Source organism: Ceratotherium simum, chromosome 5 (genome assembly GCF_057802395.1).
Source record: "Ceratotherium simum simum isolate JZ-2026a chromosome 5, ASM5780239v1, whole genome shotgun sequence".
Taxonomy (NCBI): Eukaryota; Metazoa; Chordata; class Mammalia; order Perissodactyla; family Rhinocerotidae; genus Ceratotherium; species Ceratotherium simum.
The window spans coordinates 23,469,689-23,496,315 of NC_141904.1; the positions used below are offsets into that span (position 1 = coordinate 23,469,689).

A 26,627-nucleotide genomic window follows, 5' to 3' on the forward strand; every position below is an offset into this window, starting at 1 on the left:
AGAAGGACCTGGCTACCCACTTCCAAAAAAATTGGCCATGAAAACCCTGTGAACAGCAGCAGAGCATTGTTTGATATAGTGCCAATTGTGAGAGGATGGCACAAAAAGACCGGGCAGGGTTCCACTCTGCTCTACACAGGGCTGCTAGGAGTTGGAATTAACTTGATGGCACTAACACAATTGGCTCACAGGGCCTCTTTCTTGACCTGTCCCTACATTAGAGTGGGGGGATCCCATCTGTGATTTCCCAGTAGTGCCTTTTTTACTGAGAGGTCTGGAGCCACAAACCTCCCTCAGACAGGAGCAAGGGTTCTAGTGAGTCCTGTGGAGAGGGTGGTGTGGTGTAGAAGGCTGGTACAGAGAAGTGGCTGCAGCCAGACTCATGCAGGTCTCACTTATACAGTGGGATACTCCCACAAGATTGTTATGGGGACTTAAGGACCTAGCAAAATACCTGGTGTGTATGCATTCATTCATTCAACCATTAGTAACTGAAGGCCTGGTAACTGCCAGACACTTATGGGTGCAGGGGGACAGTGGAAACTAAAACCATCAAAAATCCCAAGCTTTGCGGAGTTTATTTTCTAGTGAGGGGAGACAGACAAATACATTAGTAAAATATATATGATTTTAGATGGTAGTTAGTGCTATGGAGAAAAATAAAGCAGTAAAGGGGGATGTGAGTGTTAGTCCAATTTTAAATAGGATGGTCGGGGAAGGTCACTGAGAGTTGAGGTGCATTGACATTTGAGCAAAATCCTGAAGAAGGTGAAATACAGCTTTGCAGATAATATGAAGAAACAGCAGTGCAAAGGCCCCAAAGCAGGAACTTTGTGTGTTTGAGGAACAGCAAGACGGCCAGTGTGGCTACAGCTAAGAATGAAGAGGAAAAGGGTAGGAGATGAGGTTTGAGAGCAGCAGGGGATCAAAGCAGGTAGGGATTTGTGGACAATTTTGATTACTTTTATTCCGAGAAGGGAAGCCACTGGAAGCCACTAGAGGATTTGAGCAGAGGAGTGACACGATTTGACTTGATTTTAAAAGGATCAACCTGGTTGCTGTGTTGAGAATAGAATTAGGGGTGGGAGAGGGCCAAAAACAAAAGCAGGGAAATCCGTTTTTGCCACTGCAAAACTCCAAGTAAGCAGAATGATCATAGCTCTCGGTGGTGGGAAGCGCTCAGACTCTGGACAACACTGACTAGGTTTACCGATGAATCCATTAGGGGTATGAGAGAAAGAGAGAAGTCAAGTTTAACTCCAGACATTCCAAAATTAGATAGTGGTGATAGTTGCGCATCTCTGTGAACGTACTAAAAACCACGGAGTTATACACTTTAAAAAGGTGAATTTTATGGTATATGAGTTATATCTCAATAAAGCTATTATTTTTATAAAGTTAGTTTTCACATTAAACTCCCAGCAGTGACTAGCAGTAAAGGGCCTACCCATTTCCACCCAAAAGAGGGCTGCTCTAATAGAAAATCATGGCTGCAGAGTTCCCTAGCGAGCTTGCAGAGACTTTTGTGAGGTTTGCATCATGGTTTGACAACATCCCCCCACTTCCCAGTCCAGTTTCCGCCTCTTTTCCTTTCACAGGTGTTATTCCTCAATAAACCTTTTGTACTTCTAACCCCGTCTCAGAGTCTGCTTCCTGGAGAATCCAACCTGCAATGGACGATACCGGGGCTGAGCCTCGAAGGGTAGTAGAGGTGCCTCTGAGGTTAGGAAAGGAGGGGGAAGAACAGGTCCCAGGGCCTAGAAACATCTTATGCTTCCTTCAGGGTCTTGACTATCGCAGCTCCACCTGGACCTCACTCCTTCCCTTCTCTGCCTCCGTCTGTCTCCCACCCTCCTCCAGGGCTCTAAGTCTTAACTTCCCTGGGCTACGTTTTCATGGCTACAATCTCAAGTACAGGGTCCTAGAATGCTGGAGCTGAAAAAGACTTCAGGAACTAATTTAGTTTCTCTTTTTAAAATTAGACCACTAATACGTAAATACATTCTCACTATAAATTGGTTAGATGTGAAAAATGCCTTTATAAAAAAAATAGCTTTATTGAGATTTAATTCATATACCATAAAATTTGCCTTTTTATTTTTTTGTGAGGAGATCAGCCCTGTGCTAACATCTGCCAATCCTGCTCTTTTTTTTTTTGTTGAGGAAGACTGGCCCTGGGCTAACATCCATGCCCATCTTCCTCCACTTTATATGGGACACCGCCACAGCATGGCTTGCCCAGCAGTGTGTCGGTGTGTGCCTGGGGTCTGAACCAGCAAACCCCAGGCAGCTGCAGCAGAGCGTGCGCACTTAACCGCTTGTGCCACCAGGATGGCCCCCAAATTTGCCTTTTTAAAAGTGTATAATTCATTTTAGTTTTTCACATTTAATTCACATTTGGTTTTTAGTATAGTCACAGAGATTCGCAACCATCACCGTCTAATTTTAGAACATTTTGTCACCCAAAGAGAAACCTTGTGCCCATTAGCAGTTACTCCCAATACTCCCTTCCCTATAGCCCCTGGCAACCACTAATCTACTTTCTGTCTCTATGGATTTGCCTTTTCTGGATATGTCATATAAATGGAGTGATACAGTATGTGGTCTTTTGTGACTGGCTTCTTTCAGTTGGCACAATGTTTTCAAGGTTCATTCATGCTGTAGCATGTTATCAGTACTTCATTCCTTTTCACTGCCAAATAATATTCTGTTCTATAGAGATACCACATTTTGTTTATCCACTCATCAGTTAATAGACATTTAGCTCGTATCCATTTCTTGGGTATCATGAATAATGCTGCTATGAACACTCACGTATAAGTTTTTGTGTGGACATGTTTTCATTTCTCTTGGGTCTTGAGTGGAATTGCTCTGTTTAACATTTTGAGAAAATGCCAAACTGTTTTTGAAAATGGCTACACCATTTTACATTTCCACCAGCATTGTAGGAGTGTTCCAATTTCTCCACATCATTGTCAACACTTATTATTGGCTATCTTTTTATTTTAGCCATCCCAGTGGGTGTGAAGTGGTATCTCATTATGATTTTTATTTGCATTTTCCCAACGCAAATGACTAATGATGTTGAGCTTCTTTTCATGTGCTTATTAGACATCTGTATATTTTCTTTGGAGGAATGTCTACTCAAATCTTTTGCCCATTTTTAACATTAGGTTGTTTTTCTACTGTTTTATTGTTGAGCTGTAAGAATTCTTCTGGGTACAAGTCCCTTTTTAGATATATGTTTTGAAAAAAATTCTCCCATTCTGTGCATTGTCTTTTCACTTTCTTAATGGTATCCTTTGACACTTAAAAGTTTTAAATTTTGATGAATCCCATTTACCTATTTTTTCTTTTGTTGCTTGTGCTGTTGGTATCACATCTAAGAAGCCACTGCCTAACCCAAGTTCAAAAAGATTTACTCCTATGTTCCTTTTAAGAGTGTTATAGTTGAGCTCCTGCATTTAAGTCCATGCTCCGTTTTGAGTTGATTTTTGTATATAGCGTGAGGAAGTAGTTCAACTCCTTTCTTTTGCATGTGAATATCCAGTTTTCCCAGTACTAGTTGTAGAAAAGACTATTCTTTCCACATTGAATGGTTTTGGCACCCTTGTTGAAATTCAACATACCATAAATATAAGGGTTTATTTCTCTGCTCTCAACTCTATTCCATTGATACATGCCTATCTTTATGCCAGTATCACACTGTCTTGATTACTGTAGCTATATAGTAAGTTTTTAAATTGAGGACTGTGAATTCTCCAATTTTGTTCTTTTCAACATTGTTTTGGCTATTGAGGGTGCTTTGCATTTCCTTATGAATTTTAAGATCAGTTTGTCAATTTCTACCAAAAAGATACCTGGGATTTTGAGAGGGATTGTGATGAATAAGTAGATCAATTTGGGGAGTATTGCCATCTTAACAATGTAAGATATAAGCAAAATACATTAATGTCGTCTTTTATATTTACTTTGTAGTTACCTTGTTCAGTGCTCTTTCCCTTTGTGTGGATTTAAATTAATTTCTGGTATCCTTTCATTTCAGCCTGAAGGACTCCCTTTACTATGTCTTGAGGGGCAGATTTGCCAGCAGTGAATTCTATTTTTGTTTATCTGTCACTGCCTTAATTTTTTCCTCCTTTTTGAAGGACAGTTTTACTACATATAGAATTATTGGTTGACAGTATTTTTTTTTTTCTTAATCACTTTGAATATATCATCCTACTGCCTTCTGGTCTCCACGGTTTTTGATGAGAAGTCAGCTGTTTAATCTTATTGAGGTTTCCTTGTATATACCATGAGTTGTTTTTTCCTCTGGCTGCTTTCAAGATTCTTCCTTTGTTGTTGGTTGTTAACAGTCTGACTATGATGGGGTCTAGGTGTGGATCTCTTTGACTTTATCCCACTTGGAGTAAATGAGCTTCCTGGATACATAGATTACTGTTTTTCATGAAACTGTGGAATATTTCCGCAAGCATTTCTTCAAATATTCTTTCTGCCTCTTTTTTTCTCTTTTCTCCTTCTGGGACTCCCATTATCTGTATGTTGGTATGCTTGATGGTATTCTGCAAGTCTCCGAGACTGTGTTCATTTTTCTTTATTCTTTTGTCTTTCTGTTTTTCAGACTGGCTAATCTCAGCTGACATAGCTTCCAGTTCTGATCTTTCTTGTGTCAGCTCAAATCTGCTGTTGATCCTCTGTGGTGAATTTTTCACTTCAGTTATCATACTTTTCAACTCCGAAATATCTATTTGGTTTTTTAAAAACATTCCTATCTCTTTAGTGACATTCTCTATTTGGTGAGACACTGGTCTCATACTTTCCTTTAGTTCTTTAGAAACAGTTTCCTTTAGTTTTTTGAAGATATTTATAATAGCTGATGTAAAGTCTTTATCTAGTAAGTCCAGTGTCTCAGTTTCCTCTGAGGCAGTTTGTACTTACTGATTTTTTCCCTGTACATGAGCCATACTTTTCCATTTCTTTGTATGTCTCAGAAATTTTACTGAAAACTGGACATTTTAATAAAATAATGTGGCATCTCTGGAAATTAGATCCCACTCATCCCCCAAGTTTGTTTTTCTTGCTGTTTGTTGTTTTTTCAGTGACTTTCCTAAATGAATTTTATAGTCTATATCTTTTGTTGTGTGTGGCCACTGAAGTCTCTGCTTGGTTACCTTAGTGGTCAGTTAAGAGAAAGAAATTTCCTTTTTTTAATGCCTTGAACCAGGGGGCTCTGTGTGTGTTGGGACACATCTTCAATGCTCTAGCAGGCAGTTCACAATTCTGCTTTAGCCTTCACTCCTGCCTATGCAGAGCTTCAAGTTCATCCAGAGTTGAGAGATCACAGCCTTCTCAAGTCTTTCCTGGGCATGTGCACAATCCTGCATGTATGTGGCCTTCTAGAATCCCAGGAATATACTGGAGCTCTTCTAACCCCTCTATGGACATCTCATTCCTCAGATTTCCCTTTTAAGTCTTTTGTTAGCCTCTGATTTTCCTGTTAAGTTTTTGGTTAGCTGCTTGTTTGCTCCCTTTCCACCTGGGACAGCTGTGATGTTAAATAATTGCCACTGATTATTTTTGATGGATGCCCGATGGATGGGGTTTCTCCCTTAGCGAGCTGTGAATAGGGCAAATAGAGACAAGCCCTATGAATGAGGCTTTTCCAGGGAGCTTCTGGACAGGTCAAATAGTGACAATTTACTGGGGATGGGACTTTTAGGGTGCTCCAAATCCATTCTTTCTCTTCCAGTGATTGCCAGGCTGGTGGTTATCAAAGGCTATGGTGGAGCCTGGGCAGAGGGCGGGAATAGGGCAAGTTAAAATGCCACAAAGCATGCTGTTGTTACTGATATTCAGCCATTTTTTCTTGAATAGATGCCTCTCAAATTGTTGCAATCCTTTGATTAATTTCCAGAGTTCTGAAAAAGTTGATTTTGACATTTCTGCTACTGTTCTTATTGCTTTTACGGAGAAACTAATTTTCAGCAGTCCTTATACTATCATTCCAAAAGTCCTTCCCTCTGTGAATTGCTTTTTGGACTTAACTTAGTCTAGGAAATTTGTCTTTGTCATGTATAAAAATCTGCCTTACTTTTATTTATTTATTTTTCTGGTGAGGAAGATTAGCCCTGAGCTAACATCCGTTGCCAATCCTCCTCTTTTTGCTGAGGAAGATTGGCCCTGAGCTAACATCTGTGCCCATCTTCCTCTACTTTATGTGGGACGCCTGCCATAGCATGGCTTGATAAGTGGTACGTAGGTCTGCACCCAGGATCTGGACCTGCAAACCCCGGGTTGCTGAAGCAGAGTACGCGAACTTAACCACTATGCCATTGGGCTGGCCCCTGCCTTACTCTTTTTAATGGCTGTGAAGAAAAAAATTTTGTAGCACTCCTGAATAGACATTTAGGACTTTTCCAGTTTTTTGCCTTTACAAACAAAGTGGCAATTAACAGTTTAGTGACGTACATCTTTAGGTACAAACACTTGGCTATTCCTATAAGGTAAATTTAAATAAATGGAACTGCTATGTCTAATGTATGTGCACTTTAAATTTAGATAAATGATTCCAAATTGCGCTCTCCTAGGATTTTAACATACATATGTGTGTATATGTACATCTATATATAAGTGTAAATGTAACATGATACATTATATCTTTATTCATCTCTTTATTTGGTTACTCTGATGAAGGGAGCACTTCACTGTGTTAGCTTGAAGTTTCCTGATAACAAGTGAGGCTGAATATCTTTTAATATATTTATACAGGCCATCTGAAGGTCCTATGTGAATTGTCTCTGCTCATTTTATTTTTAAAAACTGATTTAGGGGAGTTTTTCCTAAATTCTGGAACTTAGCCCTTTGTGTATATGTGTGTGTGTGTCTACATTTTCCTTTATGGCTTTTGTTTTTAAAGTCCTGCTTATTTAGGAAGGCATTTCTTACCCCAAGATGATATAGTGAGAAACAATTTAAATATTTATTATAAACCTAGGTTTTTCGTTTTCCTTTTATGAATATTTTCTCATTGCTCCTTGGAACTCTACTCCTTAAGTAGCTTTTATTGCCTTGGCGTGGTAAGATATAGCTAAAACAAAAGGAATGTTTGCTCAGCTTTGAGTTTCAAATTACTTTTAAAAGTTTACAGAACAAAAGATAAATCTAAGAAGCCAAAGCATTTGATTCACAAGAACATGGCTTTTTTATAAAATGAAATGAAGAAATTTCCATCTTTCTCTAAGCTTATACAAGTGAATTTATCTGTCCCTTCAAAACTTGGATCACCCACCTATAAAGTTCTCTGGTGCTAGTGACTTTATAAAGGCATTACAATGATGACTTTTGGATTTTTTTCTATATTCATTCCTCTTTTAAAGTTTTCTACTTCTTGGTCAATTTTTATAATTCATATCTTCCCCCCAAAAGCCGTATATGTGGCGGGCAGAATAATGCCTATGCCTTTAATCTCCAGAGCCTGTGAATATGTTACCTTACATAGCAAAAGAGACTTTGCAGGTGTGACTAAGATCAAGAACCCTGAGATGAGAAGAACATCCTGGGTTATCATGGTGGGCCAATGTAGACACACGACTCCTGAAAGTGGAATAGGAAGGCAGAAAAATGAGTCAGAGAAATGACTAAAGACGAAAAAGGAGACAGTTGAAGCATGAGAGGGACTTGACCTGGCATTGCTGGCTTTGAAGACAGAGGAAGAGGGCCATGAGCCAATGTGGCATCCTCTAAAAGATGGGAAGGGCCCTCAGCTGACAGCCACCAAGAAACGGGGACCTTGGTCCTAAAGTCATAAGGAATTGAATTCTGCCAACAGCAGAAATGATTCTCCCCTAGAGCCTCCTGACACCTTGGTTTTAGCTTGGTCAGACCTGTATCAGACTTCTGACCTACAGAACAGTTAAATAAACGGGAAATTCTCTTTACTATTCCTTTGATTATTATACTCTACTTGTGATCTCTAGACTCTCAATATCTGATGTTATAGTTCAAAGTCTGAGTTAATCTGAAATTCCAAGTAGAATCATTTAAATTTTATTATACACTTGGAAAAAGAATTTTGTGGACTATTACAACTTTTTTTTCCACTTTCTTCCAAAAGGAAAAAATAGTTGTGAGGAGTTTTATATATATCAAACCTTATAAAATTTTAGTTGCCTTGAATACTTTCTGAAATAAGGTAGTGGGCACCTATTATGTCTATCTATCCATCTGTTGGATATTTACAATATATAAGTAAAGTTCTATCAAACCTGTTGAGAAATTTTTCCATTTAAAAGAAATTACACTACCAAAGAAAAAATCTTAAGCTATCCTAGTTTGTATAAATCACGTGTTTCCATTTTAAAACTATAATAAAACCAAGAAACCTTTTCTTTGGTTCTATATTTTATCTGTACTATTTGTTTTTTCTCCAACCTTCCCTATATACATATTTCCCTAGTCTGTCTACCCAAAGAAGAAGAAGAAAGAAAATTAGAATACACTACAGCAATGAGATATTTGCAAAATTTTAGTCCTTGCACACGTATGTACCTTTATACATATTATCTCATTTAATCCTAATGATATTGTGAGATGGTCACATCTGAGAAAACTGAGGCTTGGACCGTTTAATTAACTTCCTCAAGGACATACAGTTATATATATAGCTAGCAACATCATAAGATTTGTCCAAAATAAAAGACTATGCCAACACATATTATTATATTTCTGTATCACAGAGGGTGACTCTAAGGAGCTATTCATTCAAAATGGCAACCCCTCCCCCCCCAAAAAAACCCCAAATAAACCAGATTTGGGGAATAGGCTCATCTACCTAATTTTTAGGACATATATAATTTTGAGATGGCTTTTTCTAGAAACAGAAAATAACTGATGGTCAGGCCACTTGTATTCAATGACAGGTGTTCCTACTTGTATTACAAAGGCCAGACTTCACTAAGAGCAGGGACTATGGTCATTACCAGCTTCTCCTGTTGGGAAAAGCTAGCATAGTGGGTGGCATGTTGTGGGACTACAATAAAGGTCTGCCGATGTTCAATTTAGAATATCCGAAGAGGACTGTATACACCAGCGCTACCCAAGAGAAATACAATATGAGCCACATATATCATTTTTAATTTTCTAGTATTCAAATTTAAAAAGTAAAGTGAAATTAATTTGAATAATTTATTGAACCCCTTATATCCAAACTATTATCATTCCAACACGTAATCAAGATAGAAAAACTTTTGAGATATTTTACATTCATTATTTCACGCTAAGTCTTTAAAATCCATGGCATATTTTATACTCACAGCATATATTTCAAGTGCTCAATGGCCACATGTGGCTAGGGGATACCATATTGGACAGCGCAGGTATAAACCAATGAACAGTCTAAACTTCCAAATGTTTTTCACAACATGCAGGTTGTTATATTTAAGTAACTATCTTAACAAAATAAGGTAACGATGTATCTAGCAGAAATCTTTAGACTCCTCACTTTAATAAATTAGCTTACCAATTATGTACTGTGTGAGAATAAGTATGCAAATCCAGAAAGAATTTGAAAGCAGTTTGTTCCCATGAGGAACAACATCCACAGGTATCTTCTGCACCTATTATTCTGCGTAGCAGCTACCTTTTCAGCAATAACACTAACATTAGCTCTTATCAGAATTTATCTTTGAATTATCAAATTCCAAATGAGTGGTAGTATTAATAAAGTACCTGGGCTAGATCTCACACAGAAACCCTGTGTAAAATATATTTCTCTGGGGGCCAGCCTGGTGGCATAGTGGTTAAGTTTGCATGCTCCACTTCGGTGGCCCAGGGCTCGCATCCTGGGCGCAGACCTATGCACCACTCATCAAGCCATGCTGTGGTGGCATCCCATATACAAAACAGAGGAAGATAGGCATGGATGTTAGCTCAGGGCTAATCTTCCTCAGCAAAAAAAAAAAAAAAAAAAATATATATATATATATATATATATTTCCCCTCCATTACAGAAATTAGTTTACTAAGGTTTTTGTGCCTTGTGGGAACATAAACATTTAGACCTTAAGAAAATGAAGTCACCAGAACATGTTCTCCAAAGGGATGATGGAGTATCTCCTCTGGAGATCTGTAAGAAAGCCCTAGACACCAGGAGTAATCTTGCCTTGGGAAGAAGAAAGGACTATCAGGCTTCTCTGCCCTTTTCACGCCCAGTACACACAGAACATGACAACACTGGTACGGCACAGCAGGCAAATGGATGAGACATTCCATCACCCAGGCCTCACATGGACAGCTCCCGAGCTGAGGGGTCAGTATTCTCACAAGCTGGTAGCCCATAAGCTGCACAGTGGTTCTGAAGCTCTGTAAATCTTTTACAGTTTTTAACTGATAGGAACAACATTAATCATTTCTTTCGTTGCACTAAAATTTAAAGTCTATTCTTAGAGGCACATTTTTAAATATATTGCTGTGGTGCCCTGCCCAGATTCCCCCTTCAGGCGGAGGCACTCATTCCCCCAGCTGCCAGCAGTGGCGGCTGCTGATGGCTCTCAAGAGCTGTCTCTGGTAACAGGCCTCAGCTGAAGAGAGCTGAAGAGAGGTCATGCCCCTTCCGCGGGGACTGGCTCCAGTCCAGTGACTGGTTTGGGTTGACAGAGGATACAGGCTGGTCCCTTGCCTCATGGTGGGCAACTCTAGGGGGAAGTGCCAGCCCCAGAGGTTCCAGCAGCAACTGCAAGGCAGTTCAGCTCCTCCCTCAGCTCAGTTCTCCTTCTTTCACTCCCCAGGCGCTGATCTTGAGGACACTCCCTAAAAGCTTGCTACCCATAAATCTTTGTCTCACAGTATTTCTCAGAAATCCTGACCCAAGACAATTATTTAAAATTATTTTATGCTGTAAGGCATTCTTAAATATACTAACTATAGGCCCATTCTTAAGCTGCCTCAGGCATGCACAGTGTCTTTCATTCATAACCAAACATCAGAAAACAAGCCCTCTACAGGCTGGTCTTATGAAATGCCTGAGACTCTGCCCAGCACCGAGGACAGGGGATGACCACACCAGGAGCTCTTAAGAAGCTCCCCAAATAGCAGTACAAAGGAAATACAGACTTGTACACACACTAACCTACCTGCAATCCCAGGTGAGAAAAGCAAACACAGAACATAAAGGGCAGTACTCAAAGCACAAAAGAGGGAGTGTCCATCCTGTCTCAGGCAATTAGAGGTGTGGGCTCAATCCTAAAACCTGCAGAGTGGGGGTGGGGGCTCAGGGAGGGTCATTTTGGGCAGAGAACACAGTATTGACCAAGGCAGTCAGACCACTGCGAACATCTAGCTCAGTCAGAGCCTGATTAAATCCCTGGAGCTTCTCGCTCTCCATCTGTAATTGAAAAGGACACCAACACCAGTGTAAAATAAGACCAAGTCCAACAGAGTGCTTCTTTTTCATTTGATGATTATTTCAATGGTCTTTCGCGGGGAGGAGGGAATCGAACAAATTCTTTCTAAAAGTTGCTAGTACCCTAAACGCCAGCTTATTTTCTCTCGGTCATCCAGCCCTGGGGGGAGGGAGGAAAGAAGGAAGGTGAGGCTCTAGAAATAGGGCCAGCTATGTCAAGAAGAGCACCTTGTTCTCATTCTAAGGGGTCTGGCCTTTATCTTGTCAGTAGATGATGGGAGTTACCACAGATTTTAAGCAGGAAAGTAGCATGAGGATTACAGGAGCTTGGCTGAATGAGGCATCTCCTGCACTGGCCCACACAAGAGATTATAAGGGTTTAAACTAAGGCTGTGGTGGTAGGTTTGAGAGATGTTTACAAGGCAGAATCCCTCAAAGGAATACCTGCTGGGTCAGACACACCTAGGCTTGAGTCTGAGCTCAGCTGATATCTAATTGTGGGGCCCTGAACAAGTCTTTGAGGCTCCATAAGCCACGGTTCTCATGCACAAGTGAGGCCTCTACTTCACACATGCTGTGTGTCCCAAGTGGGTCATGTGTGTAAAGGGCTCAGTAGGGTGCCCAGCATATGCTAAGCGCTCAGTAGACATAAACTATTACTAGCACAGTGGTGACTTCCAAATCTTAAGCAGGGAGTTTAATATGCAGCACTCGGGGTTACAGATTTGCTAGTCCTCTCCTGTGGGGACTACTGCATTGGCTGCACTTCTTAGCGACATTCCAGACTTCAGCTAACAGGCTTTAAGCATAGGACCACCACATATGCCATACATAAGACTGCCTGGTGGAGCAGCTGAAGTCCAGCCCACATTGTACTTGTTAAGATATGTGCCCTGGTGTGAGCTGCATCTGCACAGAAGGGGTATCTTTTTCTAAAGTGCACAAAGGTGGACTAGATATGGCCATGCTAGGGTATATTAAATCTTTCCTTCATTCTCTTTCCCTCTCTGAAACATTCAATAAAAGTTGTGTGTCCCACATGCTACATCTCACTAGAGGTTATTTGTCGAGAGCCCAAGTTGACTGAATGAGCTTCACAGGTATCAGTGAGGAGCCCTAACTACAGAATGGCTGGGAGGGAGGAAAGGAGGAAGGGGAAAAAATTTTATTAAGTGTCTATTATGCCCCATGAATAATATTTTCATGACTTTTCTCTCATTAAACGCATTGGGAAATAAGAACAGGGCTGGGCTGTATTCCTAAATAAACAGGCAGAATCCCCGTCAACCTGAAACCAGCTGAGGGAGCTGGACACAGGACACCGAAAGGCAAGGTGTTCAGGAGGCTGGGAAGTCTGGGGATTGTTGTGGGGGTGGGGGGGCACAGCTCAGAACAGCAGAAAGGGAAGAGCCAGGGAAGCCCAGTGCTGTGGCCACAGAAAAGGGATCACCTTGGCTTTATACAGTGACCCAGGAGAAAACCCTATCTGGTAACATTTTTTTACCTCACGGACTTGAGTGACACACAGCAAGAGGGCTGACGTCTACTCATTAAAAACCACACATCTTGGTGCCACAGGAGAGCAAACGGAAGCAGGCTGTACTGAAAGCCCCTGGAATAGACCTGCTCTAGCCTGACCACAGAGGTCAACCACTGTTGGATCCAGTGCTTGCATGCAAACAGGTGGTTTTAAGGAAAAAAAAAAAGACAGAGGTGTTGAGTTGGCTCCTTCATAATTTGATGCTGGTAACCAAGGAGGTATTTGAGGAAAACACATAATGGTGCTGCCATCATCACCACCACCCGAGCAGGTAGCACCCTCGAGCCCTTCTATGGGACAGGTGTTGTGGGAACTTCTGACAACCACCCTTTAAGCCGCTGTTCTCTTCCTCTCTTGACAGATAAGAGCTTAAGCTACCTCCCTCAGTCATCCAGCAAGGCAGTGACAGAAGCAGGAGTCAAACCCAGCACCAACTCCGGAGCCATGCTGGCAAAGCTGCACCTCCCTGCTCCCTAATAAGGGCTGTGCCAGGTGGGCTGGACTAACTGTGAACTAAAATTAGATGAAAGAAAAATGGAACGAGGTCTTTTGAAAGTAAAGGGCAAATTCTGACCCTGTTCTCGGTCCAAAAGCAGCTCATTTATTCAATGTCTTTTGGAATAAGTTCCACAAAATTGCATTTTCTAGCTAATTGATGCTTCTCCAAATTCATTTTACATATTATATATTTCTCTGCCTTCTTAAAGTGATTATACAGAAATAATGAAACTATGTGTTCTGCTTCAGGACTATCATTTCTCAAGAACCAGTGACCAATATAGGGTCATCCATGAGGATACTTTTTTGGTTTTTCAGTTTCTTTGTCTTGTCATTACTATGTCCTACTCTAGTTGATTTGACTTCCTTTTTCTTTGTTCTACCAATTTGCTGCTTGTCATCAGCACTGGGACATTTCTGTTAAGTACTTTCTTCTTGAAGGTTCAGAGGGGAAGTCATCTCCAGATAAGAGAGCTGCTCTCACATTAACGTGAGCGACTTGCATGTTACTCCTCAGTTTAAAATCTTTTTTTTCCCTAGAAGGAATTATAAGAAAGTTAACAATGGTTACCCTTAGGGAAATGCGCTGGCAGAAAGAAGTGGGAGGAGAAAAGGGAGGTTTTTTCCATTTTATGTGTTTAATTAATTGGGATTGTCTAATATATGTATTTTAGTTTTACTTTAAGAATGTCAACAGTGGTTATCTGGGTAGGGAGATTTTCCACCTTTTTCTCCCCATTTTATTTTTAAAAACAACCTGATAAATGTTATATAATGATATCTATGTATGTACATATATGTGTATATATTCATATCCATAAAATAAACACATACACACAAATATAAATTTTAAAAATGTGTATGGCAATAACTTAAGAAATCTAAATTTCTTTCCTACTGGTCCATTATATGATAATACTTACGTACCTCTCTTGTTGCAAATTCTAAATTCTCTTTGGAAGTAACGTTTGTGTTTGTGCCCATATTTTAAAGCTTTTTGGTTTGTGAATAAATTCCTAAATATCTCTTGAAAAAAGTTTCTGGGGGAGGTGTGCAATTTCCAAAAATAATTTTGAAGAAATCCTTTGAGTTAAGTCTTCAAAAAACAAATTCTCCTGTCATATTGTTTCATGATTGCAACCTACACTGAGAGATATAAAAATGGAACTTTCCAACAATTTTCCAAAAATTATTTATTGATCTAAATTGTGGAATCTCACTTTATAGTCAGTGTTTTTCTTCAAAACATTAAAACCAATATAATTATTGTGTGTTAAAAGGCAAAGATACAGATATGAAATCTCATGGGAAAAAAAGACTAAAATCAAAGAACCATTGAAAGTATTGATATTTACTACACTTGAAATTTACTCCATTACTTTGAAAAAAGACACTTGGGCAAGTCTAAATGAACTTTTACTTCCCTGAAACGAAAAGTATCTCCTCTTGAAATATTATATAGGGGAATATAATGGGTGTGGCACCTCTGATGAAGTTCTCCAACTTCTAATATTACTGATCCTATTAAGCAAGGATTGTTAGAAAGTTTTTTGTTGCCATCACTGACTATTCTGGTTTACTTCCACTTCCTCTTGCTTCTTTGACACTTTGTAGGAAGTGTGTTGAGGAAAACACAAAGTGACTTCTCCAAATCAGGGTGGGTATCATCTCACTGTCTCATCATCACTGTCACAGTCAGTCTGAAAGCTGTTTATTTGGGTGTCATGTCTCATAAAGCAGCTAGAGCCTTCCCTATCAGACTGACACAGTCTCTGTCGGAGCATGGCAGGCAGGCGGAATTCTGAACAGGGTATCCAGAGAAAGAGCTGGTGCCTGACTGTGCAGGCTTGCCTGGGTCATCTAAAGCACAAGCTGATGCCAGGCAACCTGGTAAAGCTGTAGGGAAAGCCAGGGACCAACGAAAACAGAATCTGGCACATAGTAGGCACTCAATAAATATGTGCTGAATAAGTGAATGAGATGATTCTACTTATATAACACAAGTTATGTGAACAAATGATACAACCTGTCTCTTCCAGATTCTATTAAAAAAGCAACACTGTTCACGTGCCTCTGGTCTGCAGAAAAAAATGGGCTGAGCAATAGCATAGAAGCAGAAGTTCAAACAAGCAAGCTAGCCTTCAGCTTTCTCTTTGCATAGGTATAAATTGGGCTTCCACAGCCAAAGATCTCCTCCGCAGCAAACTAACTTAGGAAAGTTAGCAAACTAACTTTGGGATAACAAAACACTGGTTAAAAAGTTGCCTGGGGGGCTCAGATTTTAATTTTAGGAAACAAATTTAAGTCCTGTGAATTCTCACCATATAAGATGATCTCATTCATACTCATTTAAGTATAGTAACTGACGAAGCTAAGATTATCTGCCTTTTCTATTGTCTATGCTACTGCACCCCTTTATTACACAGATCACTTAACAGACACCAAGAGCAAAGAGCAGCTCTTCTCGTGGAGCCCCCGAGCTAGAAAAGCCCTTAAAGGTCAGCTGGTTCAGTTACCAGAACACAGCCAGGAACTGTACCTGTGAAACCCAGAACTATATATAGAAGTAAGGTCACGTACTTCTCTTGCCACAGTGTGTGTTTTTAACAAGTTAAGCCATACACCACTCATCTCCTAATCACAACATTCTCTTTTCCGTTAATTTATCAAAAAGCCTGGATATTATGAAGACATCATTATCAGAACAGTATTTTAATACTAGTAGCATGACTATATTATGTGGATATTTTAAATTAAGAAAAACATGATATGTATTTTAATAAATATTATCTTTTTAGTCTGAATTTGAATTGAAGATTCTTAAAATTAGTCTAGGCTTCCACTTAACACAGAAATCCTCTCTATAGCATATTTTATCTAAAAGATTACATAATAAAAGATTAATAAAGCAACTTTAAATATTTATACATTTTGAAATTCCACAGGAGGTGCTGAATATGGATTACTAATATTTTTCATTTCTTTTTTTTTTTTTGTGGGGAGGACTAGCCCTGAGCTAACATCTGATGCCAATCCTCTCCTTTTTTCTTGAGGAAGACTGGCCCTGAGCTAACATCTGTGGCCATCTTCCTCTACTTTATATGGGACGCTGCCACAGGATGGCTTGACAAGTGGTGCGTCGGTGAGCGCCCGGGATCCGAACCAGCAAACCCTGGGCCGCCACAGCAGAGCGCGCGCACTTAACCGCTTGTGCCACCAGGCCAGCCCCTATTTTGTATTTCTTAAGTAAACTTTTTTATAGGTTTTAAACAAATGGTTATGATATTAAAATGTTATCTTTTGATTTTAAATCATTGTCAGTTACTGTATATGGAGATCTGTCACACAGGACTTTAATTCTGTTAATATGATTCATATTACAAAGTCTGTACTTAAAAATTTATTTCAAAATCAACTTGTAATTCTTTTAGGTAAAGTATAATAAATACCTCTGGCTAATACACTCAATAATATGCATATAAACAGCATATAAATCATCTAATCTCAGACCTAATTTGACAAATACTGTCACAGAACACCTATGCAACAAAAAGAACACCTCAGTGTGAGCTGCCAAATAAAGTGTAGTGTTAAAATTACCACAAAATATGGAGTGATCGTATTTTGCAAGGAAAGAGGCTGGTGCAAACTTAATAGAAAAGCCACATCACAGCCAGATCTGGCATCACCAGGGTATGACATGACAGGGGACTTTTGTTCTAAACAACAGTGCCACTCAGTGGCTGAACAATGGTAGTGAACTGATAAACAGTATGAATGGAGGGTGGGCAAAAAGAAAAATGGAGGTTGAGTAGGCAATGATAATACTGCAGGCAAAGAGATATACTACGTTGCCATGGTAACTGTACCTTGGAGGTCAGTTAGAGTCTGGACAGGAACAGAAACCTGAGCATCGCTTCCTGTAACTACATCGCCTGGATTTCATAAGAAAAAATAATTAGATTTCATAAAAAGGAAAAAATTAACTTTTCTTTCATACTTAATGTTGTAACACTTTATCAACCTAATTACTAAAAGTACAGTACAACAGAAAATACAGCACAACCTTAGAAAAATTAATGTAAAATATTTTTAAAAGAAAATAATATTTAAAAAGTGTTTCCTCAAAAGCTTTTGTGCATGTTTTTCTTAAAGAAAAAAATAGGTTTCTACAAGTCTAAAGTATAGAAACCTTTAGCAGTCAGAAGATTTTGCTAACAGATTTCATTATGTGACAAATAGTAGTGTGATTTTATACTTTCTTTCTTTTTAAAAAAATTCTTTATCCAAAAGTAAATTATATGCATTTAAGAAGCATTCTTTTGAAATTGATTTCCTCCTATAACAGACAAAATTTATTTTTAACTAAACTTGAAACCAGTTTCTTCAGTGATAAGATAAAGACCTAAACAAGTTCTAATTTCATATTAAGTATTGAAAAGATTTCATAAGTTACCACATGTACTTATAAATGTCAACATGTAAAAATAAATCTGTGAACTGCATACCCTTTAAACTTGATATACTTATTATAGGCAAGATCTCATTTACAAATTGGACCTGTAGTAAATGCTTAAAATAAAGAAGTGTTCAAATTCAAAAAACAGACAAAGGAAATGGGGGAAAAGGAGTGCATTTTAAATACAGGAAAGAAAAGAAAAGGAGCACAACAGGGAATTTTGTGAAGAACCTGAGGTTCGCTACCATTTAGAAGGAAGACTTTGGTTCTTTGATTTCATTCCTGGACGACAAAATTCAACCCTGAGCACAGTCACTGTCAACAGAATAATCCTCCAGATAGAACAGCATCTGAAGGCCTATGCTATTTTGAGGTTAACAAGCTAAAAAACAAGCCTTAAAGGGCACTGTATTTTCTATGTATGATAATGTATGATAAATAGACTTGCTTCCCCTGGAGCTTTCATACAATAGTAAAAAATCAATTTTTGAATTAAATAACATACCCTCAACGCCTTGACCACTTGCTACAATTATGATTTACAGCACGGCCAGCTCACCTGGAAATATTAGGTTGTAATTATGTCGTCCCCATCAATTAACGGTACACGTATATATATTCTCCTATAACTGAAATAAAATCTATAAATAGGTATATATTCCAAACAAGTGATAAACAGCTTTTAGCAGAACTTATCAGGTCCTGAATTTTCATAATATAGTTAACTCTCTATTCACTGATAAAAACTCTCTATTCACTGATAAGTGGTGTGCCTATTTTCTGTATATTTGAAGGAGATTTTCAATTCTGTGCTTGCTACCCATTTTACTCTGCTGCTTCTGGATCACCTATTAGTGTCTATTTAGAGACTGAAAACTAATTTTAATATTAAATATCACCAGGAAAATTATGGAGGAAGATTTGTGCTCCTTTTTCCTTCCTTCACAACTCTACCCCCAACACATATATACACTACAGAATCCGTTGCATTTCAAGCAACAGATAGATGAATTTTGGGTTTTTCATACAATTGTTCCCCTATATAAGCACACACAATCAAGAGTTAACTAGCCTATGAAAACCATAAGCATTTTCATCTTTACAAACAACCACTTTTCAAAACAACTTTCAAATTTTCCACCAGAGAATACACTAAAAAGGCTATTCCATTATCTTTCCTCAAAGGCACTATGTAGATGACTTTCTTCTGAGATAGTTAGAATTCATATTCCAACACAAGCCTCCTGACAGGCTAAATACTGTGCTCACTAATCTCTGGGACCAGGTGACACACTTGCAGATTTGTCAGCGTCACAGAACAGCAGCATACTTGTGGGAAACACCAGCATAAAGAACTAATGTTGGAGAAGTAACCATATATCTTTTACCAAAGGAACTACAGATTTTTGGAGCTGGGAGGCTCCCCAGAGATTGGTCCAAACCTTTCACTTCAGGGTGAGGAAAGAAAGGGTCAGAGAGCTTCAGGATTCCACTGACAGTTCACGGGAGAGTGAAGGAAGGAAGAACATCAACCTGTACTACTTCTACTTGTACAAACTGTTCTCTTTGCCTTTTACTCTCTTCAAACCTTTATGCAGGGAGGGGCTTTAGCAAGAATATTTATCTTTAACATGAAGGTAGACAAGCTTTTTGTAGATTGACATGAGAAGAACGAACCAGAAATAAAAAGACAGAAGAGTTGCCAAACAAGGCCACTTTCTTTCAGCACAGGGATCAGTTGCAAAATGCCCTGGTGATGCTCATGTTCCAAATACTTTGCTTAAGTGCTCTGTTGTCCCCTCATAACTGGGGACTCAGTTTTCATCAATTGTTCCATCCTCCTGCACTTCCCTTCTCACTTACTGTGATATTAATACTTGACATTTCCTTAGAGACACAACTTTATATTTCTAGAGTCATTTGGCTTGGTTCCTCAGAAAATTTAAGCTACAGCATTAAGAGATTCTCTGACTCATTTGCCTGCCATCAGTTAGAATTACTACTGACTACAGCTTGTTATCAAAGCAATATTGAAGTCATATTTGTTTAGAACAATAAAACAGTACAATTAAGAAATATATAAAATAACATTCATTTCCATTCTGTAAGTGGGCATGTCTCCTGGTATTTTAATGATTAATGATTTGAAGTCTCCTTTTCTGTAAACTATGTGTGATAGCTCTACATTAAAAAAAAAAAGGAATGTGATTTAAAGGAGATATTCTTATGTAAGGTAAACCAAATATTCTAATAGAAATTTAAATACTAATTACACAAAGTCTAATACTTCATATAGGCAACAACAGATAACATGATGTAACTAATGGAAGGATACACACACAAACACTCATTACTAATAGTATTCATTATTTTGTATCACTGGGGAATAAAGTCCATTTAATTTAAGTTGACTGATTTAAATGCCAATAATATAAAATACTTAATAATTTTGGATGCAATCTTCTTAAACATAGTATATGGAACATGGTTTAGGGTCTTCTTACTGACTCAATATTACCATTGTTATTGTCAGCACTGGTTATTGAACATGGCAGCAACACAGGGATCCCTTTAAGACATGAATGAGGCATGGGTCAGGATACCTGCCCTGACACCATGGCCGCAGACTCTATGCTTTGTGAGGTCTTAGGATTGATTTTTTAGATATTCTGCTATCATGTTACTATTTCTTTCTTCTATATTCTAGATAGGAGAGTCCCACTACTAAAAATAATCTAATCGGCTGTGAATAGGGGTATCTAACACATGATGTCTCTGCAAATAGGTGGAAAATAAGAGTATAAAAGTTCTGAGTAAGAACCTGAAGGGCCCTCTTATAAATAAAATACATGAGGGAGGTGACGCCCTGGGAAGGCCCTGAAATAGAAATGAGCTTCCCCGAGTCCCAGCAGCAAGAGTGCCACTAACAGCAGTGCCTCACTCATCAGATGAGATCCAGATCGGATATCTCCAAGGTTTCCTCTGCTATAACATTCTAAGGTTCTAAGTTTTCGTGCATGGACTCAGACACTTACTTTGGCTGATTGAGATTCTGTTTAGCTTTTTTCAACCCCTTAAGGCTCTCGTTTGTATTCTCCAGAGGTAAAGCAGCTGGATGAGAGACTGCAAGCCTAGTGGCAGGCTCCTCCCAGTGGCACAGAGGAATGCTGTGACTATTAAAGCCCATGGCGTTGGAACTTCCCATTTCAGAGCCTCTTCTAGTCAGAAGCATCATTATACGAAGTTGGCAGAGATTACAGTCAAGTTCTGTGTTGTGACAGTTTGTGCCGTACTCTAGGGGCATCCACAGGACTTAAATGCTATATACTAGGATATAAATGTTAAAAAAATACCTTAACAAATTACCCCATAAAATGTTCTTAATTAAGAACAATACAATATCTGATGTTCTAACTTAAAAAGGATCTAATACAACAGATTTTTTAAAAATTAAGTTTTGCATTCATTTCTATTTCTAGGAGGATGGTTCTTCACAGGCAAGTGAGGAAATCCCAGGTTACACTGTGAGTGTTTTCTTTCGATTTACTAGTACTTTTTCCTTACCTTTGTTCAATTGCACTGGCATGCTTTCCGATTTCATCAGCCGCTGTTGCTGCTGCTGCTGCTGCTGCTGCTGCTGCTGCTGCTGCTGCTGCTGCTGTTGCAAATGATGCCTGGGGGCCTCTGCTAAGGTCCTGGTGGGAACAACAGCAGTGGAGGAGCTGCCACTGCTGCCCCCAGGGACAGGGCCACCCGTGCTGCCTGGGGCCATTGCTGGAGAAATCAACTTTCTTCCAAAATTAATCAGGCTGTTAGAGACCTTATTTATATTCAGGGGAGCGCCTTTGGCATTGGTCCTGTAAAAAAAAAAAAAAAAATTGGGTGGAGAGACATTACTTAAACTAGAGGACAATTCTATTTCACATACTCCATTGGTATAAAAACATACCTTACCTGCTATGAAAAAGGCCATTTACTGGATCAGCTACACAAACTGAGAAGTGAAAACTTAAAAGTGACCACAGAATAATAAAACGACAAGAGTCTTAAAGATGTGGTTTATGGAAAATAGTCTTTTCACTTTTCATTCATTCATTCATTCCTTCATTCAGCATCTAGGGCCTATTACGTGCCAATATTGTGCTAGGTTCTGGGGATACAACCGTCCAGAACAGACATAGTTCCCCTCTTGGAGCTTCTAGTCCAGGAGGGAAGCAACATATTAAATAAATAAATGTATGATTAAAACCTGTGATGAGGACTATAAAGGAGAGGTACAGGGCTGGGAAAGCCTTGGGGTACTCATAGAAGGGGGCACCGGTGAAGCCAGGCCAAGAGTAGATTTCCCACAAGCCCTGGCATATGAGTATTAGACCACATTTAATCTGATTTCGAAAAATAAATGTCTGCGAGTCAAGAAGTAAATTCACAGAAGTTACATCAAGTGCCCAGTTCATGAGAATTGCCATCCACACCCCCCTGCCCCAGCACTCCATATCCTCCTTCCCTGCTGCCCTGCTTTACTTTTCTTGATAGCACTTTGCATCATCTGACATACTATATGTTTTACTCATTTGGTTATTATTTGTCTACCTTGTCCAATCCTCACTCAAATAAAAGTTTCATGAAAGCAAGGATTTTTGTCTCTGCTATATATTGCCATTGCCTAGCGCAAAATAGGTGTTTTATAAATATTTGTTAAATGGCAGCTGCATCTACCTGTGGTCTAAGTCTCTTCACCTGTTAAAGTGGAAGAAGAGTCCCTGCTCCTAGCCATGGCCAGCCTCTCCATCTGTGCTCTGGATCCCATCTCCTCTGACTTTTCAAGACTGCTGCTCCTGCATCTTCCTCTTGTATCATTCCCATTAGCATACAGTCATGGGGTGGATGTGTGTACTAACTTCTCCTTTGAACCTTCAGTCCTTTCTAGTTACCATCCCACTTCTTTCCCTCCTCACAATTGTGTCTTCAAAAGGGAGTCTAAACATGCTACTTCTGCTTCTTCCGTCTTTGGCCCACTAAGGTCTTGTTGTGGCCTCCTTGCCATTGCTCTGAAACCACTCTCCTCAGGGTCATCAGTGACTTCAGCATTGCAGAGCTGAAGGTCCATTCTTATTTTACTCTACCTTTCAGTGGCAATTAACCCCCTTAAACACTGCCCTCCCTCTTATACACTTCCTCTCTCAGCTTCCGTGGTGTTCCAGTGCCTGTCTTATTATAACTGTCCAGCAAATATAGGACACCAAGTAAACGTTTGTTAAATGAATGATTATTTCCCAAATGATTCATAATCTTCAAGTATCTCAAGGCTATTATCTTGACGACCAATTTGATTATAAATTATTTTAGTTGTGGAGGTAGTCCAACTCCATGACAATGCCAAATTTTGTATTTTTATGGCCCAAATCATTAATAGAAACTTATTTTCTCACGTTTTGCTTCTTTTTCATAACAGTGAAAAATAGAAAATCAAGTATGAGTCGAATTGAATTTTACCATCATTTCCTTCTCTCAGATCTGCCAGGCAGCACTTACATAGTAATTCTCCTACTTTTTATATGACAGCTGCATCCTTGGCATTACCAGATACAGCTCTAAAACAGAACTGATCCACAGTTCTATAATAAAAAGGAAAGAACACTATGCTTCTTCTTTCCATAAAGTTTGCTCTAATGGTACTAGCTAATATTATGGGCCAGGTATTGGAGACTTCCATTGCTTTGGAGATAGGACAAATCAAATTTAAAACCTGAAATTCAGCTTTATAAAAGAAAGATCTATTCATTTATAACTCAACGAAATATTAAAAAAATCATTTTTCAAATGGTTCTTTTTGCATCAAGTTTCATCTTTAAGGAGCGGAGCTATTTAATGTCCTTCCAAAAAGTATTGAAAAGAACGTTTCCTAAAGGAGATAAGGATATATAGTGATTGTGTACCACTTACTTCCCGTTTTCAGCTGCTTCCTGATGAAGCAGAACATTCTCAATCGACAGACACTACAGCTTAGCAACAGAGAAGGCATTCTACACATGTTTATTAAGAAAATGAATGAGGGCTGGCCCGGTGGCTTAGCGGTTCAGTGCGTGCGCTCCGCTACTGGCAGCCCGGGTTCGGATCCCAGGCGCGCACCGATGCACCGCTTCTCTGGCCATGCTGAGGCCACGTCCCACATACAGCAACTAGAAGGATGTGCAGCTATGACATGCAGCTATCTACTGAGGCCTTGGGGGGAAAAAAAAAAAGGAGGAGGATTGGCAATAGATGTTAGCTCAGAGCCGGTCTTCCTCAGCAAAAAGAGGAGGATTAGCATGGATGTTAGCTCAGGGCTGATCTCCCTCACAAAAAAAAGAAAAAAAAAAAAAAGAAAATGAATGAATGAAATGAAAAGAACTCATAAATTCTGGATGAAGAAGGCATTCACCCCTGGCACTGTACTCCACTCAGCAGCCCACGTGCATTTCCATTTCTCGTGAGTGGCAGTAGAAGGAAGAGCTATCATGATATTCAAGTTCTAGTGCATTTTAGTTTTGCTTGTTTGCAAGTCGAGATTCATAATTCACAGATATGAAGAAGTTATAATGTTGTTACCCTTTTTTATAAACAAAAACGTACTAGTCAAATTCCCATATTGCCAGTTGTAAAATTTATATGTTGATAAAAGTACTAAGAAACTGCTAGAGCGTTATCAAGAGAATATGGTTAATGCATCTTCATTACTACTAATAACCACGAAAAACATATAGATCAAGCTCATGCCAAGCAATTTTTCATCTGAATAGCTCTTAAAAGGGGATGAGCACTGTTTTCCTGTTTTGAACACTTTTTGTTTTTAACCAATTTCCCCCTCATCTATTACTCTTAGCTTCCAGAAGAACATTTTCTTCTGAAAACAACTACTGAAGGTAACTCTATGTATTTTCAGATATAAACAATTGTAAACCATGTTCTTCTGGGCAAAGCATACTGTCCATAGTTCATTTGTTTTTCAGGCATGACAATTTTTATGCCAACGTTAGCTAATACAGATCTTATATGTTAGTAGCAGCATTCTTCAACAAGAAATACCAAACAATTTGTAACAGTTATTGGTTGTGATGTATACTATTAAGTCATGTGTGCTGAATTAATGAGAATTAATACAGTTGTCAGAGATCTGATGGTCAGCGAGGGCTGGATTAGATTGCGTTGGATTGAAGATGGAGTGCAATGTGTAAATAGTGTTGAAATAAATAGTAAGAGGACTTTGGAGTTAACAAGACATTAAATATCAAATCTAATAAGTAACTAATTCTGTGTAATCAAAGTCTTTCATTACTATTGTCTACTACATACTATTATTAAAAATAGTACCATTTAGGAGGAATTGTTTTGAAATTGTGCCAAGAATTTATTTACTCATTTAGAGGGTTAAATCAGTAGAAACAGGGGCATTTTTCTGAAGATCCAAGAATCCTTCGAAACACTTGTACCAGAACTCAACCTGGCTTCCCTGTTGGGCCCCTTTTGTTCAGTTTCCGAATTTCTGAAAATGGGTAACTCCTGCTGCCTCTTCCTACCCTCTTCCTAACCCCTTAATCTCTTGCAGCCTGGCTTTCTAACCTACATTCTAGTGAAAGGGTTTCTAGGGTCTCCAAGGCCTTCTTAATTGCAGGAGTCATGAGCTGTTTTCATTCAACTTCTAAAATCTTTCTAAAGCTTTTTTTAAAAAAAATATCACATTATTACCTCTGTAAAAATTCTCCACATCCTTCCCTCTCCTGGTATCCAAATTTTTACATCACCCTGGTTTATTTCCTTTATACCTATAGATTTTTTAGGTCTGATATTATCTAATATTTGTTTATTTCACTCTTTTTGAAATAAAATTTTGTTAGATACTTGTTTATACTTTTGTCAAAGAATGAATTTTCTATATATATATATATTTTTTTTTGCGAGGAAGATTAGCCCTGAGCTAACATCTGATGCCAATCCTCTTTTTTTTGCTGAGGAAGATTGGCCCTGGGCTAACATCTGTGCCCATCTTCCTCTGCTTTATATGGGACACTGCAAAGGCATGGCTTGACAAGTGACGTGTTGGTGAGCGCTGGGGACCCGAGCCTGTGAACTCCGGGCCGCCACAGTGGAGCGTGCATACTTAACCGCTACGCCACCGGGCCAGCCCTCAATTTATTTTAAATTATTTTTCTCTATATTCTAATTAATATTTTTCTTATTATTTCTTTTCTTGTGTTCCCAAAGGTTGAATGCTTGGTTCACTCATTCATTCACCCATTCCCTTATTCATTCTCTTTCTTTCCCAATAAAAGCATTTAAAGCTATACATTTACATTTGAATATAGCAACAGCATCAAAGTTTTTTCCCCACATTTTCTAAATAGTCTATTGACTAATTGTTATTTAGGTACATTTTAAAATTTCAGATGTTTGAGTTTATTTGTGTTTAAATATATTACTCATCTTGTTTTATTGAGTAAAAATAGAAATATCAGAAGAATGGAAGTGGGGAAATGTTCTGATTTTTCAAAAGGAGTGCAGAAACCATGAACTGGAAAATAGACTGGTTTACATAAATATTTTTATTAATTACTTGGAAATGGTTATAGTTTATTACAAGTAGCCAGTACGGTTCACTATAAACAAGTCATTCTAAGGCAACTTTATTTCTTGTCTGAAGTGTTGAAGTCTGTTAGATTTTATCAAGGTATGTCAGTGCCAGTGGATAT

The 26,627-nt window shown here is 38.8% G+C and overlaps 1 protein-coding gene across 3 annotated transcripts in view; it reads right to left on the reverse strand.

Moving 5' to 3' along the window:
* TBC1D5 (TBC1 domain family member 5) overlaps positions 1-26,627 on the reverse strand; it is a 537,118-nt gene that overhangs the window by 55,997 nt on the left and 454,494 nt on the right. For all 3 annotated transcript variants that reach the window (XM_087430599.1, XM_087430597.1, XM_087430598.1), the window contains one exon: positions 21,463-21,755. In XM_087430599.1, the coding sequence (XP_087286725.1) occupies positions 21,463-21,755 (293 nt within the window). The remainder of the gene's footprint in view (positions 1-21,462; positions 21,756-26,627) is intronic.